We start from the raw sequence: 16,369 nt of genomic DNA, 5'->3' as shown, positions 1-16,369 counted from the left end.
TCAGACTTCCTTCAGTCTATCTGGAAATTTTCCATATTATCACCATTATTCACATTTCTTCCATCTGTATTGTTGTTGTTTTTTTAAAACCATATTAATCTTAACAATTATTATAAAACAATATTTCTTTCCATTATTATCACAGAGCTTCTTGAAAGCCTACAAATGTTAATTGTCCTTCACATATATTTTTAATATACTCTGTAAATTTATTCCAGTCTTCGGTAAATCTTTGGTCTCGCCGGTTCCGAATTCTCCCCGTTAGTTTGTCTAATTCTGCGTACTCCATCAACTTCATTCTCCATTCTTCTTTCGTCGGGATTTCTTCCTGTTTCCATTTTTGTGCCACCAAAATTCTTGCCGCTGTTATTGCATATAAAAACAACTTCTCATCCTTCTTTTTTATATCATTTATTAGTATTCCTAACAGAAAAGCTTCTGGTTTCTTAACAAAAGTATATTTCAACATTTTTTTCAATTCATTGTAAATCATTTCCCAGAAACCTTTCATTTTTTTACATTCCCACCACATATGATAGAATGTTCCTTCTTTCTCAGAACGAATTAAGTACTTAACCCGAGGTACCACTGTATATGTTCATGGCCACCTGCATGGATGACTTTAAGACAAATTAGTGGAGGATAAGGCCACTGAAAGACGCTAGCCACAATGATTATGTGCTGCCTCCAGTATCAGAGGCAGTGTGTCCAGCAGGGCTGCTGTTACGTCCTGGTCTGCTGTTAGTGGACCAATGGATGGAGTTTTTACCTCTGCAAAGCAGGCAACATTCCAATCACACAAAAGCAAAGGTTTCTACACCACAACCACCCCACATGCACACATCTGCCTGTCCAGGCAGGCAAGCAAGAGGTATTATCACAACATAAGGACACTTCCCAGTCAGGCAAAAGCTTTTGAGGAGGGCCAAGATTGCGTGTGGTGGAGATGGGGAAGGGCTTGGGAAGAATCCCAGTGGCTGGACAGAGATGCCTAGATGGCTGCATTGGCCTCCCCTCAAGCCTAAGATAATCTTGTCTCTTTTTCCTGTGGTGACCTCTTCTAATGCAATTGTTTATATGCAACATGCTGCTTCTGTGAGATATCTAGGAGCATATAATTTTAAAATTAATATATGCAATGTGGAAATGGCACTTCCTCTGACGGTGCTGTTTCAGAAATACCTTTTCTGGAAGAAGCTGTACTGACACAGTTTCCATGGAGCTCCTTTAGTTCTGAAGCAACAGTTTACATATTATCATAGTAGTGCTTTCAGACAAACTGCTCATGTGAAAACTGAGACGGTAGAGTTACATGAGAGACTTTCAAACAATCAGTGACTGAATGTATGAATATTCAGTTCGGCTTCCATTACTCTGAAAATCGCTCCTTATCCTCCCTTCCAGTTGCAGAAGGTTGAACAATTTCTGTCTGGTTCTGAAATGCTAAATATCTAAAAACTGGATGCTAAACAAAGCCTTGTTCTTCACACTTCATATAATATCATCTTTTTAGCTGTTCTTTAAATCTTTCCTAAATTGAACTGGGTCTTCATTCGGGGTGTGGAGGAAAGCTATTGTATTGTATAAATCAAGACCCCTACATTTGAGGTGCTAGTAACTTTCCATCATGGATATGACAATTTCAAAATGGCAGCCATCTTTGTGCTCGAATTGTGGTTAATTTTTTTGTTCAAGCTGTCCCTCCCTCTGTCTGCGATGACTAACTGGACTGGCTTTTCTCAAATAAAACTCTGAAGGCTTGAGTCTCAGTCTCAAATCCAAAGGAGGGACTAGGAGAAAGGTGGCAAATGTGGTTAAAGTAGCTACCGGCATAGCATGCAGCTATGGGCATGCAGCTAAGAAGTGGGCGTGAACACTTTCACACACAAAATGGTGAATCCTTGAGACAACCCAACTGGAGGCCCAACGTGAATGAACAAAAGGTAGCAAAAGGCCTGAAAAACTCTACATTGCCTTGCCAAAAAGGGGCACTTGGCATATATCTGCTGATAAACACTTGATCTATCTTAGTTGCCTTTACACAATCCCACTAGCTATCTCATTCAGACTATTAGCCTTTACACACACACACGTGTGTGTGTGTGTGTGTGTGTGTGTGTGTGCGCGCGCGCGCGCGCGCGGGGGCGTGTGTCCCCGTCCATGTGTCTCCCAATCTTATGCCCTCCTTTAGTGGTTTCACCCAGATTGAACATATATCTAGCACTTTGGGAACTAGGTCAAAAGTCTCTACTAAAAGAATTTATTTTACCAAACTGGGAAATGCGGTTCATCTACCATGATTAATTCCTAACAAATCTATGTTGGCTGCTACTGATCGCACCATTTACCATTATATAATTGCGGGTTCTTTTAATATATTTTTTACTATTTATTATCCATCTTTCTTTAAATGTAATAATTCTGCAAATCGTATAATGGGAAACTGAGCTTTTGATTCTGTTTGTACCTCTCCATATGCATAAGTGACATTTAAGCACTAATGTATGGCATTATCATCCATGGTCGCTTAACAGCGTACTTCCTAGAGTAGGAAAACGAATGTCTCTTTGGGGAGAGAGAAACCTAGATCACAAAGCTATTTTTCAAATGCTAGCTACATCAGCGTATTTTAAGACTCAGAACTTGTTAATTATTGAAAATTCTGTGGTATAATTCTTGTAAATAATGTTGTTTAATATGCCTTCTAGAAGAACTGAAATGTATATCTTGCATGTAGTTTCTTTTCATTTAAAGTTTAATATGACATTTTTGTTTATACAATACAAAATCATTCCCTCGGCGTTACCCTGTCTTGGAATGCAACCCTTTGAGGATATACAGCAAGAAAAATGAGATTATTTGAAGGGGGTGGGGGTTAAAAGTGAGACAATCCGCAATTAGTTAACAAAACTGGAGTTACAGTTCAAAGGCATCCAGAAAGTTGTTTGTTGCTCTTGCACTGTGATATCATTCTACGTGGTGTTTCATGGAATAGCATCGGAAACGAAGACAGGATCCTTCTCAGAAGGATCCTTCAATATAAGACAGAAATGTGAAGAAACAAACAATTCTACGTTTTAAATTGGTTGTAGTCTTGGGTCTGAGGAAAATACTCACTGCAGTCAACTGTAATAATACTAAATCATGGTTTAGCGTTCTATTAAATGCAAGCAGCTTTGAGTCTTGGGCTTACATATGCTCCCTTTCCCCTCCATGGGGAGAGAAGGATATTGGAAGCTCCCATTCCTTGTTTGCAGGAAACCACAGTTGGCTGTTTTGTCCAAACACAGCAAATTCCAGCCTTTGGGTTGCTACTAAATTAGAGCAGAAGCATTCAGTTACTGTTCCCAAGGGCGTGAGGAAGGAGTGCTTGAGCCCAAAGCTTGGACCTGTAATGCTACGCCAGTGTTCTGTATAAACAGTAGTTGACCAAGCAAAGGTCCCAGTTTGGTGCAGAGGGAAAAGTCCAACATTATATGCGCCTATGTAAGCTTAAAAAAAATAAATCAGTTTTCAATACATAGCTTCTGAATCCATCATGCACTTTCCTGCTTAGAGCTCTGCTGCACTCTGTAGAACCTTAAAAGCACAGTGAATGAAGCTTCCTCACATTAACCAATATAAAGAGTTTCTTGGTGATCCACTGACCAAACAAAGTTTCCTTTGAAACTTTCAGACAAATTTCTGCCTTAGACGCTCAAGTTTTGAAACTTGGGGGCAGCAGAGCAGTTGGTGATGGCTTCTATGTAAACATTGTTTAATGTAATGGAATCGTGGCACTTTAACCGGTTTAATGAATTATTGATAATCAAACTGTGGCTTTTTAGCAATTCTGCATTTATTACTAATAAGACTAATGGTGAGAGTGTAGGCACCTCCATTAGTACATGCGGTAGTTACTCTTGGCAGTTTTAACACTCGGAGCTGTTCCATTTCAAACCCAATCACTTTATGTTATAACTCTCTTGTCTGTTCCTTGTTTTGGCAGTTGAATCGAAGTGATAGTGACAGCTCAACCTTGGCCAAAAAATCCCTTTTTGTGAGAAATGCCACCGAACGGCGGAGCTTGAGAGTTAAAAGGGTATGTGCTGTCTGACCATTTGCTGCTCACTTTTCCATTTCACTGCAAACACTTTGCTAGATTAAAGAGGTTCTTCCACAAACTGAAGTTGCTTGCTGTGGTTTATTCTCATTCCAGGAAGCCCTAGATTCCCATTAATATTTGAATAAAGCCCAAAGGAAGTTGTGGCGCTGATCTTTTTTTTTTTTTAGCCCAGTTGTGCTTTCGTTGTGCTCAGATTGGGGAAACAGTGAATTGAGCTAGAGAACAACCTGAGTCAGAAAATCATGGCTGCTGCCAACAAGCTTTCAAGTGGTTGAGAAGAGGGTACCATTTGCTGTGGGTAGTGCCTGGGGCAGTGGGGACTAAATTCCTATTTAATTATTTCTGGGTCAGCCACTTTTTGCCTACAACTTACCCTCCACCTCGTACCACTATGAGTAAAACTCCAGGCAATTGCATTTCAGTGCCTAGTAGAGTCGGTCGGCATCTTGGATTTGCCACCAGTGTTCTGCTTACTGCTGAGCACTTGGTGGGGCGATGGTCACTGCCACAAATTCCAGGGATGTGCTTCATGGTGTAGTACAATTTAAAAAGGGGGGGAGTTGAGCAAGGCAGTTGTTGGGGGACTCATGAAATGGCACTTTGCCACAGACCTCCTCAACCTGCCCCTTTCCCTGCATCTACTGCTTTTCCCTTCAAGGTGGTAAATACTGTCTGGGAATCCCAGATGGAGGTGGAGGCTGCAGGTACAGTAGTGGATGAGAAAGGAGTTTAGGGCCTTCCCTGTTGCGAAATTTGTTCCTAACATGTAATGGTCTTTGCCTGGAATCATAGAGTTGGAAGGGACCCTGAGGATCATCTAGTCCAACCCCCTGGAATGCCGGAATATGCAGCTGCCCCAGATCAGGACCAAACCTGCATCCTTGGCATTCTCAGCAGCCTCTCGAACCAACTGAGGAAAATCTTCTTAATTTTCAGGACAACTGAAGGATAATGGAACTGTAGCATTTAGTCTGACCACAGCTTTGTGTGTGTAAATCTGTACACAAAGTATGTACATAGGTTTAATATTATTTATTGAACTTTGTGTTTTTAATGAGATGAAAACTCAAAATGACTTACAATATAATATAAAAATAAAAACCAATATAAAGCTAAAGCAAAGTAAAAACTGAAAACACTGTTATATGGGGAAAAGCTGTCTAGTACAGAAAAATAAATAAACCTGGCATGCTTTATGTAGGTATGCTAACATCACGTTGAGAGGCTTTCATTCCTGGTTTTAAATTCATTCTTATGTTTTTGGAATTCCTGAAAACTGTAGCCTGCCTGCCAGCCTAACATGCGAAGAGCAACGCAAGAGTGCCCTGTTCGCACCTCTCTGGATTTGGAGCTGGACCTCCAGGCTTCTCGCACCCGGCAGAGTCGCCTGAATGACGAACTGCAGATGCTGCGTGACCTGAAGCAGAAGCTGGAGGAGATGAAAGCGAGAGGAGAGACAGAACTTCCTCCACGGGTGTTGGAGGATGAAAGGTTCCAGAAGCTGTTGAAACAAGCTGAAAAACAGGTAGAGACATCAAATGGCTCATCTCTAAATGAAAGAGAAGCATGCACATGAAGGTACAATGGGATGTAGCCAGTGCTTTTTTTCCTTAAAAAAATGTTTAGGGGTACTCTCATTTTGGCTGCCCCCCTCCCCCCAACCCCCGGACGAGGGACACAAGGCGGAGGCGGCGTTAAGAAGATGGGAAGACTCCCAGTGACAATGGTGGCGGGGTCGGCTTGAGCGAGGAGGGGCGAGCGCTCGCCGGCTGGCTCTAGCCCGGCAAGAGGAGAAGGAGGAGCACGCAGCTGCCCCAGGCTCCCCTCCCTGGGCACCGGTGGGGAGAATGACGGCGCTCCAGTCTGCACTGCTACTGCGGAGACAGCTGGCATGTCAATCTGTCCGTCAATGGTCGGGGCAACACAAAATATTTAGGGGTACATGTCCCCCTAGAAAAAAAGCACTGGATATAGCCAATGATGTTGCTTAGCTGATGGTAAGGCTTCCTCAATGAAATGGGAAGGGAAGCAATTCCCAGCAATTGCCCTGAGACCCCTGTGCCTCTCCCTTAAATCTGCAAGTGGAAGTTGCTAATGGAAGAAGAACACTGGATGCAGTCCAATGGGCTTAAGCATACCTAATTCTGTTAGGTGTGGGCTATTATCTCCCATACATAAGAAAAATGTTCCAGTTGGTATTTTGTCCCCTCACCCCCACCCTTCAACTTATTTTAAATACAGTGGTATCTTGGAAGTCGAACGGAATACATTCTGGAAGTCCATTTGACTTCCAAAATGTTCAGAAACCAAGGTGTGGCTTCCGATTAGCTGCAAGAAGCTCCTGCAGCCAATCAGAAGCTGCGTCGGACGTTCAGGTTCCAAATAACGTTCGCAAACTGAACACTTGTTTGCGGGTTTGCGGTGTTCGGGAGCGAAAACGTTCGACTTGCAAGGCGTTCAGGAACCAAGGTACGACTGTATCTAAGTTCTGAAGTTGATTTTTTTTCTTAATACTGAGTGCATTATTATTATTTTTTGAAGAGCTAGAAATGAGAACCTATTCTGAAGTCTATAAAATTCATTTCTTACTGTTCAAGTCTATGTACTTCTATAGATCTTCAAAAGCTTGCTTGGATCCAGAAGGCAAAGCTGTGCTTACTGTAGAAATGTGGTGTCCATTAAAATGCAAAAGTCAATAGGCACTTTAGGGCTTTTAGTGTACTAAAGTAAAAAGTTGAGACAGGCAGTAAGATACCAAATACTTTATTAACACAGCAGGGGGGCATTTAATAAAACTAATCAACATCACAGGAAGTAAATAAATGAAAGATGGTTTGGGGTGTTTGAGATATTAGACACTCTTAATTGCCACAAGGGTTTTCAAAACACTTGGCTGAAGAACATTGCCTGATTATAAAATCCAGACCATACCTGCTTCTTAGTTCATCCTAAGGACTGATTTTAAATGAGATACTGGGTGTGCAAAAACAGGCTTTGCGTGGCTTGGCATCTCATTTCAAAAGCTTTCCATCCACCTGCCAGCCTCTGCGACACAGAGCTTGCATGCCAATAGAGCTGCCTTCTGGGCCATAAGCTTCAGATGCACCAGCACATGGATTAAAGCCCTTTAAAGGACATGCCAGGAAGTGGGGAGTCCTTTTCATGCATCTTGTTTAAAAATTGGCCCCAAGTCATTTTAGCTGCGGTGCCAGTAGGTCTTATTTTGTAAAATGAACAATGCACAACTTCCAGCTGCAGTATGCACACCTCTCCTCTGCTTGCAAGTCCACCCTGTGTCCCATGAGCATGTTGTGTTGAAGACATTTTGTGAGGTGCGCTCTCTCTCTCTCTCTCTCTCTCTCTCTCTCTCTCTCTCTCTGGCTTCTTGAATCCTGTCATATTGTCATTTGGTACCTGTTAGCTGTAATTTTGTTCCCTCACCAGGCTGAACAATCAAAGGAGGAAAAAAAACAGGGTTTAAGTGCTGAAAAATTGATGAGGAAAGCATCGAAGGATGTTTGCCGGTTGCGAGAACAAAGCCAGAAGGTTCCGCTACAGGTGCAGTCATTCAGGTAAAGAGATTCCTTGGAGCTGGAGAAAAATCTGCGACAGTTTCTCAGTTGCCCTTCCCATCTTATATATGCACCTTTCTAGAATTAGTTGATGCCATGGGATTAACTATTCAATAAATGCAATTCAGATATGCAATAAGATGTCTTCAGGGCATGCTTTGTGATGTGGTTTCTGAGCATCAGGAAGAAGGTGCAGTGATTGGAAGTGGAATCTGCTCCGAGTGCTGGAGCTAAAGGCATTAATGGCTTCATCAGTAAATCCTCACCCCAGTTTCATCCATTTACGAGCCAAATGACTTCAAATAATCCAGAGGAAACAGCCAACCAAATAGACATAGCTCTGTGATTCCCCGTGGCAGAATGCAAATACAGTGGAACCTCTACTCACGACCACAGTCTGTTCCAGAGGCCCGTCCTTGTGGCGAAATGGGTCGCTGGTGGAAGCGCCGTTGTGCGCAGGGACATTCGGTGGCAGCCCGCTTCTGCACAGGTGCAGACGGCAGCAGCCGCTTCTGCACGTGCACAAATTGCGGCAAACCCAGTGTTTACTTCCGGGTTTGCCACGGTCGCGACTTGGAGCAGGATGTAAGTAGAGGTTCTACTGTAGAGGTGTAGTAGAACTGATTTTATTTTCCCCAACTCCAGCAAGAAAACAGATGTTTTTCTGTCCAGAGAGCATGCTTGCTGTTTTTCTACTGGCTGTAAAGTTCCCTCAGCTCATGTACCGTATTTTTTGCTCTATAAGACGCACCCGACTATAAGACGCACCTAGCTTTTAGAGGAGGAAAACAAGAAAGCAAGCAAAGCCTCTTGAGCGAAGCGGGAGGAGCACTCTGGCTGCGCTCAAGAGGTTTGCGTGGCTATCCCTGAAGCCAGAAGAGCAAGAGGGATAAGTGCGCACCGATCCCTCTTGCTCTTCTGGCTTCAGCGATAGCTGCGCAGCCTGCATTCGCTCCATAAGACGCACACACATTTCCCTTTACTTTTTAGGAGGGGGAAAGTGCATCTTATAGAGCAAAAAATACGGTAATCTCCAGCAGATAGAATTATTGGTTTGTGGCAGGAGACTCAGGTGGTCAACATGCATACCAAATGCATGGGGAACGACAGGCAGGCAGACACAGACATTCAGTTGGCTAAAGAGAGATTTGTCCTGAGAACAAAACCTAAGTGGATTGACAGCCTGAATAAATACAGCAATGCAAAGTTTGATACCAGACTACCTTCCTTAGTAAGGCATGTAGCCCCAGACGAACAGAATACCATGGGGCCCTTGACAGAGGGAGGGAAGTCAAAGATTCACCCAGGTAGCCTTATTCAACAGTAGCTAAGGGGGCCAGTGCAAAAGGTCGAGGGAGGGCTGAGGCCTCTGTAATTTGAGCCCTGCTCCAGTAGTACAGTTTAATTAATAATATTTTTTTTAAAAAAAATTATACCGCCCCCCAATCTGACTGGGTTGCCCCAGCCATTCTGGGCGGCTTCCATCACATACAAAAACATAATAAAACATCAAACATTAATAATAACAATCTGATCCAATATAAAAAGTCGCAGTAACTTTAAAATACAAATTTTACCTCGGGTTACATACGCTTCAGGTTACAAACGCTTCAGGTTACAGACTCCGCTAACCCAGAAATATTACCTCGCGTTAAGAACTTTGCTTCAGGATGAGAACAGAAATCGTGCTCTGGTGGCGCGGCGGCAGCAGGAGGCCCCATTAGCTAAAGTGGTGCTTCAGGTTAAGAACAGTTTCAGGTTAAGAACGGACCTTCGGAACGAATTAATTACTTAACCCAAGGTACCACTGTAATCAGTTTATTCCAAAGGATTGAATTATACAGAGATTTGCTTGGATGGGTGGAAAATTGTTACTCAGTTCGCACATTGCTTTTACTTTGCCTGTTGGAGTTCACTGTGATTTTCTTTTTTCTTTCTTTTTTAACCACTGAAAATGTATTTCCTCTTCCTTCTTTTTTTAAGGGAGAAGATTGCATACTTCACAAGAGCAAAGATCAGCATACCATCTCTGCCAGCTGATGATGTCTAACTATGCTTCTCTCCACAACCTGTTTTTCTACTCGTTCGTCTTTTTTATTTTAAGATGACAGTTTTTTGTAGTATAGTCCCATGATGAAAAAAGCCTACTGTTTTACATCCAAGCCTAGATACTGTTTGTAAAAAAAATAATACAGTACATTATGTGGTGGTATATATTATGTGCTGGTAGATTTTATATATGCATATACATATAAATATATATCTATATAAAGGCAAGAGAAAGCCTCCTCTCTCTTCCCCTGCCTAAATCTTCCACACCAGAAAACCAAAGTAGAATATTTCTGGTACATGATGCTAATTTTGTACAGTTTGTATGTATTACAGATACGCTACTTTTTTGTAAAGATGGATCAAGGAACAAAGGCTGTACCAAGTGTGTATATCCTGTTGAACTGCACTGTGTTGAGAAATATTGTGTTCAACAGGCGGTTTCGTTTCACTGTTTTTTTCACAAGAGCAGACTGTGAAGATGGCTGTTAGGCCATGCAATATTTTTGTACAAAGTGTGATTTTTTTGTAGCTAGCAGCAAGCACGAGCCCTCTTCCAAAACAGCAAGACTGCCTCATGCAAACAGGTGCTGTTTATATTTGTGTCACTCACATTGGAACTTTCAATGTTGAACCCAGTTCTTTTCCTTTCTGTCTTGGTATGAAGGAAGTGGCATGGGATACTGAGTTGCAGGAGTATTATTTTGTGAATGTACTGGAGTTTGGGCTATATTGGGGGTTTTCCTAATGTTTTCTGCATCTATCTATAACCTGGGAGAAGTAATATGGGGCAAGTCTGTAACCCTGAAATGTGTCTATAAACTGAAACTACCCAAAGGGCAGCTGTTTTCTGAAATGGGACTCAGGTTCACGCACAAAGTATTTAAACCTGAGCTGAAAGATAAACTGAAATATAAAACTAACCCTTGAATATAAAATAGTTTGTTTAGTATTGCAGCCAGTAGCATGTAGGAAAAGTCAAGTTGATAAAGCCCAAACAGACCCATGCAATTTTCAAAGGAGTGGTTCTTAGGAAATTCATTGCTCTTAAGTACCGTGTGTGTGTGTGTGTGTGTGTGTGTGTGTTCTAAGAAAACTCATGATATGAAGCACTTAAAATGATGTGTTTAATTATGGCACAATAAGCATGATCAAGGTATCTATGGAATTGGAACCTTAACTTGTTTAAACAGGAATTTGTATTGATAAAAGGTAAAAGACGATATGAATGTGCTTGTCAGAATTCAAACTGGTAACAATCTGGTTACTTTTAAAAGAGGCATATATCTGCAGATGTGTCATGTGTATATTAGCACTACCAGTGATGGGCTCTGAATGTCACCGGGAAGCACATTGCTGATCAAGTCTGAGGTCGTCACAGTGGGGCTTGGCAAAGCTCTGTCTACTTTCAGCTGTGACGAGCAGCCCAGAGGAGAGCACTTGAGAGAACAAGCAGCAGTGAGCTACTTTTGCTGAATCAGGCCTGAAATCCTATGCACACTTAGTAGAGTGCAAACTCCACGGAACTCAATAGGACTTTTGTGTAGGCATTTATAGGATCAAACTGTAAGCCTCATAACTATTGCTTACAAAAGATGGGCTTTCAGACACCATTTTGCAAGTTGGCTGAACTGTTTGGAAGCATTTTGATGAGCACAAATAAATGGCTGGTTATGTACATGAATCATAAGTGCACACACTATATATGAAATCAAGCAAGGAAACAAAAGGGCTAGACTATTAGAACGCTGACCATTTTGCAACATTATTATAAATTATGTCATATTTTATTTTTTCCAGAATGTAATTGTCTCATTGAAAGATTAGGAGAACATAACTAAAATATGTTTGTTGCCATCTTTGGAAATCCTGATGGGGGGGGGGGGAACTTGTGCCTTAATTTATTTTTGTAAATCTCCCCAAGTGTTCTTTATTATGCAGAAGTCTGTGTAATTATTCAGATTCTTAAAATATTACTTCAAACCTGGAGGTAGTCAGTAAACTAACTGTGCCCCTTTTTCTTTACCTCTCTTTTTAGGCCTAATCTAAACACATACATGCCATGTATTCTGATGAGGTCAATCTCTAAAAGCTAAAGTTTCAAATTGTTTAATATAGAAATGAAGTTTGACTGTTTCAGCTTCTCAGTTTGACAATATAAATGTTTGTAGAAATGATGTATAGAGCTGTATCTTGTGATTTATTTATTTTCAGTCTTATTTATGTACTGCTTAATATAGTTCAGTTCTGGCCATTTAAAATTTACGGGTTAAAAAAAAAAGCTACTGTGAGAAATGTATACAGCTTTCTGGTTTCTTAGTGGAGAAGCTGTTCATACATACACACAGAGAGAGAGAATTTCAGAGGGAACCAAAAAGGATTCTCTGATAAATCATGAATATTGGCAGAAATAATATTGTTGGTAGTTCTGTAAAATTTGCTCATTTATAAAATGAGAGCAATTGTCACTGCAATAATACATCTTCTGACTTCGTCAGACTACAGTAATATCAACTCATTTTTAGGAATAATTTTTGAACTGTTCTGGGTTTGTTGGTTTGTGTTTTGAACTCAGTTTATATACAGTAATGAAATAACATTGGTGAGACACTGATAAAAAAAAAATACCAGCCACATTTCATGTTATACAGATACTGCTTTTATTGTAAGATTTACCCTTCATAGGATATAAGAAACATAATAATCCTCATGTTCCCATTATCAGTATGTTAGTACAGTTCTATATATCAAATTTTAAGTATTACAGGTACAAGGCAATATTATTTTTTTAGCCAACTGAACAAAGTATATAGCAAATCATTTATAGAATGAAAATCTAATTTCAACTTTTTGCCTTCTTGTTACATTTAAGTAAAAAAATGCTCAGGACTGAACTAAATATTTAATCAGGTTATATCACGAATGTCTTTCTGTGCTAATGTTGTCTGTAAACGTGCATATGTACATCACCTAGATTAACTTTCATCTGCACTTTCCATGTGTTTCAGTGATTTGGAAAAAAATACAGTTTTTTAACAAAGCTTTTGTGCTCATTTGTGTTCTTTTGTTTTTGCTTTTGTTTTTTACAAAAACAGCCCAGAAGTTTTGATTTTTGCATACAAAATACTCCTTGGTGTTTTTATAAGATCTGGACCATGTAATATTGGTGGTAAAGTGATCAATATTATCAATAACAGTTTGAATTGTATTTTGATACTTATCAGCATACCCCCATGTAAAATGCATGGGCTGGCAGTAATATGTGACAATGTCTGCATGATTCTGTTCTGACAGCCACAACTGAAAAATGGGATGTTATATGAAGACAGTGACCTGACTCTAAAATCCAGAGTCATACTTATGTCCTTTTTCTTAGGATATAATTGAACAAAGTTTCTTCTTTTTATGGGGGCCAAAGAAATCACTGCCATTTTGCAGAATGGAAAATTCTTTTCCGTCAGTATCATTTTTTTACTGTTCTTTTGAATGCTGGTAACTTTTAGGAATAGATTGGGCAAATAGGAACTGTTTAGTTTATAATCTTAAACTCCTGACAGTTTTGCCACGATTCCAGCAGAAACAGGAATTCATTATGTGACAAATAATTTGATGTTATGCAATATCTCAAGTTATGTGATAGGCAGCTAGTTTTGCAAATCGAATTATCATGGAAACATAGATACCCCAATAAACAAACATAGAATCACTTTAGTTTTGGGAATTTTCACTCAAAATCTGAACATTTTCTATCAGGCAGAAGCTTTTTCCTTTTAAAAGAAAAAGTTAAAGGAAGCATGCTTTTCTAAAGTACTTGTTTATCAACATCCCTCAGTCATCCTTAAGATATTAGTTTACCCATGACTGTATTGTCGATTTCAATGTTCTGATGATATCTTGAATTTCTGCCATGACCTAATGGATTGCAGAATTATGATGAATGAATCTCTGATGAAAGATGGGCAGAGAAACAGGAATCTACTAAAGTAACAAATAAACACTATACCCATCTGGTAGCAATCTTTTGAATAAGTGTCCTACCAAATTTCTGCAATATGGGTACACTAAGTAAACTGGAACAAGACAAACCTTGGAATCAGTCACAATGGCACTTGTGTTGTTGTTTTTTTGTCCCTCTGGTGTCCTTTCTTCAAGCAATTATCCATTCATCACAGATGCTAAAATTCTCTAAATTTTGACTTCTTCAGGCAAAGCTAAAGGAAAAATATTAACATTTTTTACATAATTCTTCTTACATAGTTCCTTCTTGGAATATTCACATGGTACTGTTGACACCTTGCTTCAAATCATATAAAACCCAAAGCTATTCCAGCCTTGCAAGTTATTAAACACCCTAGCTATCATTCCCTATTAAATACTGTAAAGTTTTCATAAATTGCATAGTCGGAGTTGTAAAAGCTGTGGCGTTAATTTCTGAACTTGCTGCAGTTACATCTTTTGGAAGTTATGTTAATACTGGCTATAAACAGATGTTCATATTCTCACACTGAAATTCTACTTGGTTAGCTAAAGAACATGAAGCCATATTTCATATTTGCTGACATAGAAATACTTTGCACATAAAGAAACAGTGCCAAGCCATTGTTTCAAAGAAAGAAAGCCCATTCTCCACTGAAACTGAATAACGAACTATGGTGGTTGTTTTTTGGTTTCTATTCAAATAACAATAGTCAATCCCTTTCTAGAATAGCTTTTCAGTGTCTGGTGGCGTTATTAAATTAAACAACGTAATACAAAACTACTTAATAAAAGTTAATTTAGATTGCATGGGACACGAATGAAGCAATCCCGTTCCTTCAAGCTGTAAACTAAAGACAACACTGCCCTCATGTAGTAAAATAAATGTAGAATTTATCAGATTTTAGGAAACATATTGTGATTATGCATGCTTAAAACTCAACTATTTACATAGAGAAGAACAGCATTGATTATTTACAAGAGCAACATTTAACACATTATCTCACAGGTTGTTTTCTGTTTGCTACTAACTTACATATATAGATATATAAAAATAGGTAGACACTAGAGCATTCAGATTAGGGAGTGAGGGGGACTTTGCATTTCCCATGTGTTAAGATGAGTCACTCGTTATTCCATAGATGCTATCACTGAAATCATTTAAACATTTTGCCAGTGTTGCAGGGCAATTTGTAACTCATATTAAAAGTCTTTTTGCATGAATTAGATTTGTTTCTTGCAGCAGAAACCTACAGGCAGGTTAGTTCCTTGTACTTTTTGACTTGAAGAAATTCAGTGGGCCATAGAAATAAATTACTAGCTTTAGTAGTATGAAGCTGCATAATAAGAGCTATCATGTTACATTTTTTTTCTGTCTTAACTTGAACTTGGGATGCTTTTTGTTTTTACATTTTAAACGAATCAGATAAAATCTACACAGTGGTGATTTTTTACACAGTCATTTTAATCTCATCCTGTTGGTGAAGTCAACATTCTCAGTTTTGTAATGAGGAGGGTAAAACACAGCTCTTGAAAGAAAAAGCGCAGGAAGAAAATTTAGACGCCCAAGTGTAATGAATCTGCTAAGGAACAAAGAGTCCTTTGAATCTTAATTGGAACAAGGTTCTGGCTCGTGTGTTTTAAGTGTCTGAAAATGAAAGAAGAATCCTCCTTTCTGTCTCTCTCAAACTCTTAGGCTTTTGGGTCTGTTGCTACTTTCCAGGTACTGACAGTTATCTTGCTCTTCTGCCACTGTATAATGGACCGAGGATGACTGGGCATCAGCAGAACAGACAGTGCAATTTAGCATTGAGCCTCCTAAGATGAGACAGAATCCAGCAAACCAGCCTACAAACAGTGCTTCCCCAAAGTCCCACCTGGGAACGATGTCTGGAATATTCTCATCCCAGAATTCCTGCACAGTGGTGTGAGCAACCCAGGAGACTGGGACTATGGCTGTGACTCCTGATATCCAGAAGAGTATTCCTCCCAACAGCAGTAACCTCCTCTTTAGGTCCAGTTGTTGTTCACCAATCTTCAAGCAGTCCAGTCCGAAACCTGAGAGCAAGAGGCCTGAAAGTCCTAATCCATTAGATACAAACATCAGAATCCTAGAAATTTTGAGCTCTGGAGGTAAAGCCAAAAAAGAATCGAATTCCTTGCACTGCATTCCCCCTTCTTCTTGAACTACACATGCTTGCCAGAGTCCCATTGTCCAGATCTCCAATTCATTCAGTTCCAAGTTGAGATTTTTCCACTGAGGTAAATAGGTAGTGAGGCAGGATAACACCCATCCCAACAAACAAAATAAAATCCCAGCTAACTGCATCATGGTTCGGTACACTAAAGCCATTCTAAAGGCAGAAAACGCACGGCCGGAAAATCTTGGCCAACTCTATAAGACTTGCTACTTTATATGGCGGCTGCAGCTCTGATGATCTTTAGCTCTTTCATGCCCTGAATATAAACTTTTGCATATTAACCCTTTCCAAGCCCTGAAATGTGTTTTTGTTCTTCCTGAATATAATGTTTCTTGTAAAGGACGAAGGACTCTGCTTAACCATGAGTTAGGTTTTGTGATAAGGATTTGATCTGTTACCTTCCAATTTGCTTGGTAAAATTATATCCCAATGCCTGGTGATTACAAGTCTGAGGATGAACAAAGAAC

The 16,369-nt window shown here is 39.9% G+C and overlaps 2 protein-coding genes across 3 annotated transcripts in view; one reads left to right on the top strand and one right to left on the bottom strand.

Moving 5' to 3' along the window:
• Positions 1 to 12,766, top strand: part of WWC2 (WW and C2 domain containing 2) — a 129,066-nt gene extending 116,300 nt beyond the window's left edge. For both annotated transcript variants that reach the window (XM_081208725.1, XM_081208726.1), the window contains exons 20-23: positions 3,989 to 4,081; positions 5,388 to 5,630; positions 7,550 to 7,677; positions 9,661 to 12,766. In XM_081208725.1, the coding sequence (XP_081064851.1) occupies positions 3,989 to 4,081; positions 5,388 to 5,630; positions 7,550 to 7,677; positions 9,661 to 9,727 (531 nt within the window). In that variant the 3' untranslated portion in view covers positions 9,728 to 12,766. The remainder of the gene's footprint in view (positions 1 to 3,988; positions 4,082 to 5,387; positions 5,631 to 7,549; positions 7,678 to 9,660) is intronic.
• A 2,457-nt stretch (positions 12,767 to 15,223) lies between these two features.
• Positions 15,224 to 16,154, bottom strand: CLDN22 (claudin 22). The gene has a single exon (XM_081208243.1). It carries the CDS (start codon positions 16,052 to 16,054, stop codon positions 15,386 to 15,388), a length of 669 nt encoding a protein of 222 aa, XP_081064369.1. The 5' UTR covers positions 16,055 to 16,154; the 3' UTR covers positions 15,224 to 15,385.
• Positions 16,155 to 16,369: the final 215 nt, after the last annotated feature.

This window comes from Podarcis bocagei (genome assembly GCF_964188305.1).
Source record: "Podarcis bocagei genome assembly, chromosome: 9".
In the NCBI taxonomy this organism is placed as follows: Eukaryota; Metazoa; Chordata; class Lepidosauria; order Squamata; family Lacertidae; genus Podarcis; species Podarcis bocagei.
This window is presented reverse-complemented; position numbering and strand designations above follow the sequence as displayed.